The sequence below is a fragment of the Penaeus japonicus genome, unplaced genomic scaffold (genome assembly GCF_977035675.1).
Source record: "Penaeus japonicus unplaced genomic scaffold, GWHDUDI00000001_assembly GWHDUDI00000033, whole genome shotgun sequence".
Classification (NCBI taxonomy): domain Eukaryota; kingdom Metazoa; phylum Arthropoda; class Malacostraca; order Decapoda; family Penaeidae; genus Penaeus; species Penaeus japonicus.
In genome coordinates this window covers 13,236,917-13,241,303 of record NW_028234435.1, presented here as the reverse complement: position 1 = coordinate 13,241,303, position 4,387 = coordinate 13,236,917, and the positions used below count along the sequence as shown (strand labels likewise).

The 4,387-nt window shown below is 47.1% G+C and overlaps 1 protein-coding gene across 1 annotated transcript in view; it reads left to right on the top strand.

Moving 5' to 3' along the window:
* LOC122265226 (lysoplasmalogenase TMEM86B) overlaps positions 1-4,103 on the top strand; it is a 10,603-nt gene extending 6,500 nt beyond the window's left edge. The window contains exons 3-4 of the mRNA XM_043034427.2: positions 1,700-1,935; positions 3,062-4,103. Of these exons, the coding sequence (XP_042890361.2) occupies positions 1,700-1,935; positions 3,062-3,386 (561 nt within the window). The 3' untranslated portion in view covers positions 3,387-4,103. The remainder of the gene's footprint in view (positions 1-1,699; positions 1,936-3,061) is intronic.
* The last annotated feature ends 284 nt before the right edge of the window (positions 4,104-4,387 follow it).

The following is a 4,387-nucleotide window of genomic DNA, read 5'->3' as shown; positions in this document are numbered from 1 at the left end:
TGGTATGCAATGTAGGTCTTATAGTGGATGAGTGGATGGATGGATGATGTGTCCGTGTATGTGTGTTTGCATATTTACACACACACACGCTTTTAATGATCAGATTATTAGCTACAAATGTATGCATTGCTTCAATATTAATCATAAGCTTGTTTAATCACTTGTTAAAACACTTATATCGATAAAACTCTGAATGTAAAATACAAATTGAATTATAATTCACCGAACTATATTGATTTGATTTATTAATATTTGTTTATGTCTTTCGAGGTTGTTGACACATCGATCATACTTATTAGTTTATGTTTCTTTGTTTCCCTCCCTTCCTCGCTCTCTCGCTCGCTCTCTCTCTCTCTCTCTCTCTCCCTCTCTCTATTTATCTCGTTAAAGTCTCTTTCGCCCTCTCTATCTCTCTCTATCTATCTATCTATTCATCTATCTATATATCTATATCTCTATATCTCGCTCTCTCTTCACACACACGCACACGCACACACGTACACGCACATGTACAAGCACACTTTCTTTCTATCTGTATCTTCTTACAGATCATTATTATCTCCACATCTGCATCTATATCGATCGGCCTATCCATCTACCAATCCACTTCCACCGGCATTTCCATCTCCACCACCACCCCTTTCACACCTCCACTTTCATCTCCATTTCTATCACACACACACACACACAACTATCCACTCCCATCTCCCTCTCCCCTTCTCACCCTCCCACCCTCCTACCCCCACCATCCCCCACCCCCACCCCCCCTCACCGAGATTATCTCCCTCCATCCCCCATCCTCACCATCCCCCCTCCCCCCACCATCTCCCCTACCACCACCCCCACCATCTTCCACCATCCCCCACCCCCACCCTCACCATCTCCCCCACCACCACCACCACCCCACCATCTCCCCCCCCCACCCTTCCACCACCATCTCCCCACCACCATCTCCCCAACCATCTCCCCCCCCATCCTCACCATCCCCCCCACGCGCCCACCATCTCCCCCCCACCCCCTCACCATCTCCCCCCACCCTACACCCACCCACCCATCACCATCTCCCCCAACCCCCCACCCACCCACCCATCACCATCTCCCCCCCGCCATCTCCCCCTCACCACCCCACCCTCCCCCCATCATCTCCCTCACCCCCACCCACCCTCACCATCTCCCCCACCCCATCCCCCACCATCTCGCCCCACCCCCTACCATCCCCCATCCCCACCATCTTCCCAACCCCACCCCTTTCCATCTCCCCACCCCCCACCCTACCCCCACCATAACCCCCTCACCATCTCCCCCACCCCCCCATCCCCCCACCCTACCCCCACCATAACCCCCTCACCATCTCCCCCCACCCCCACCCACCCCCACCATCTCCCCCCACCCCCACCCCCCACCCTACCTCCACCATAACCCCCTCACCATCTCCCCCCACCCCTCCCCACCCCCCCACCCCCCCCTCACCACCCCCACCCACCCCCACCCTCTCCCCCCCCCCCCACCCCCCACCCTACCTCCACCATAACCCCCTCACCATCTCCCCCCACCCCTCACCACCCACCCACCCCCACCAACACCCCCTCACCACCCCCCTACCACCCCCTCACCACCCCCACCCACTACCATCCCCCCACCACCCCCTTTACAATCCCCATTCCACTCCACTCCACCCCTCCTCCTCCTCCTCCTCCAGGTATGGCCAGACCAGTTCTTCCTGCAAGGGATCCTGTTCTTCGCCGTAGCCCAGATTCTCTACGTCAAGGCCTTCGGATTCCGTGACGTCAGCATAGGCCTAGGTGCCATTCCGCTGTTCGGCCTCAGCCTCGTGGCCCTGGTGCTTATTCTGCCGGGCCTACCGACGCCTCTGAGAGTGGCTGTCCCCTTCTATGCTTTGATTATTACGACTATGCTTTGGCGGGCGGTTGATAGGTAAGTTGATGTGTCTTGGGTGGGGATTTTGTGTCGTTGTTATCATTGTTATTGTTGATGGTGATGTTTATCTTGTTATTGTTATCATTTAGCATTATCATCATTATTCATCCTAGCATTAGGATTATGGTTTTTCGCTATTTTCATTATTTTTATTATTCTTATTATGATTATCTTCATTATTATCATTATCATCATCATTGTCATCATCATCATCACCACCATCACCATCCCCATCATCATCATCATTATCATCATCACCATCATCACCATCATCACCATTACCATCATCATCACCACCACCACCATCATCATCATCATCCTTATCATCATTACCATCACCATCATCATCACCATCACCATCATCATCACCATCATCACCACCATTGTTACTGATATCGTTATCATTGAACATTTTCTTCGGTAATTGCATATTGAAAAAAAAATACACAATTTTCAATTGAAGTTGCAAAGAGTGATTTCAGTTGTCTCACAGCAGGTAATCAAAACTAGATGTAATTATGCATGATAAGCTTCCTTGATAGTATATCTGGGGAAAGTTATCTCTGTTTTGAGAGATAATAACGGCGTACTTGTTTCATTACTTTAGCCTTATTTAGTGTTTCTTGAAAGGGAAATAAAGGTGAAATATTGTGTGGATATTTCTGTTCAATGTTTTTAGGTATTTCTCTTTCTTTCTTTTTTTCTTTCTTTCTTTTTTCATTGTTATTATCTACAATTATTTTGGGTGTTGGTAATTTGTTGATATATGTTAGCGGAAAAAAAGAATTTTATCTTTATTTCTCTCTCTCTTTCTCTCAATCCTATCCATCCTCCCCTCTCCTCCCTACCCCCCCCTGCCCTCCTTCCCTTTACCATCACTACACTCCATCCTCGTTTCATTCCTCCGCCCAACATTCCATCCCACACCGTATCCACGCCCACACATCCTATCCACGCCCACACACCCTACCCACATCCACACCCCCCCTACTCACACCCACACACTCTTGCCACACCAAACCCACATACACCCTACCCACCTCACCCCATACCCCATACCCCTTACCCAACCCAAACCCCTACCCACCTACCCACCCACCCACCCCTCCATACCCCCCTCCAGAGCCCGCCTGCGCACCGACCTGAGCATCGAGCGCCGTATGAGCAGCCTCCTCGGCGCCGTGATCTTCGTCATCTCCGACCTGAGCATCGTCACCCTCCAAGTCGGTCAGCTGATTCCCCACACCTACGCTCAGCTGATCATCCTCTCGACGTACTACCTGGCACAGCTGTTCCTTGTCTTGGGGTCCTTTGAGTCGTTCTGGGAGCGGAGGGTCGCAACGCCCAAGAAACAGATGAAGGAAAAGAAACAGATGAGGGAAAAGGAGAAGAAGGAGAAGGAGAAAAAGGAGAAGGGGAAGGAAAAGGAGAAGAAGAAGAGGAAGTGATTTTTTTAAGACTGACTGCTGCGTATTTTTGTAATGGGTATTTCGTTTATACTGTGTGAGAGAGAGAGAGAGAGAGAGAGAGAGAGAGAGAGAGAGAGAGAGAGAGAGAGAGAGAGAGAGAGAGAGAGAGAGAGAGAGAGAGAGAGAGAGAGAGAAAGAAAGACATATTATTCCATATTACTTTTGTAATTGTGAGTGTGTGTGACAGTGATAAAGACGAAGGATAAGAAGAAGAGAAGATAATGAAGGAGAAGTAAATAACGAAAGCAAAGTAAAAGGAGGTCGAAAGAATAGAGAGAAAAGTTTCCCTTGTTATTTTTCATCTTTTTTTTTTCTTTTGTTTCTTTGTTTTTTGTTTTTGGTGGTAACGTCATTTGTCAGCTTGTTATGAAAGAATAAAGAATCTGTTTTTTGTTTGTTTGTGTATGTGTTCGTTGTTATATGTGTGTGTCTGTGTTGCCGTTTGCATGTATGTCTGCATGTGTATATGCATTCCCATGTACGAGTACCTGAGTGAATGCCTGTGGGGGTAAAATATTTATAATTGTCAACAGACCTCAAGGTTTCAGTCTAGTGGTCTTGTTATCAGTTAACAGAGATATCTTCCTCAAACACCTGTATCGTTTTTGTTGTTGTTGTCTCTCACTACCCTCTTAAGCTTTCATAGCATTTTTGTAATGAAGTACCATTATCGAATAAAATAGCAGTCGCAGTGAAGTTGAATGGTTATTGACATATACCTTCGATTGCAGAATGATAATTGCATGAAATACGAATTACAGATTGCATATTTGGCTAAAGCTGTTACTTGGTTCACATGTTTTCGCTTTCAATACACACTTTTAGCAAAGCTAATGAGTGTGACGTTAAGAGTGTTAGTACTAATGGTAAACGAAATGTAAAAACAAAAAATACTAATATGTATACTTATACATACATATATACGCACACACACACACACACAAACATACACACATGCACACACATACACACGTGTGTCT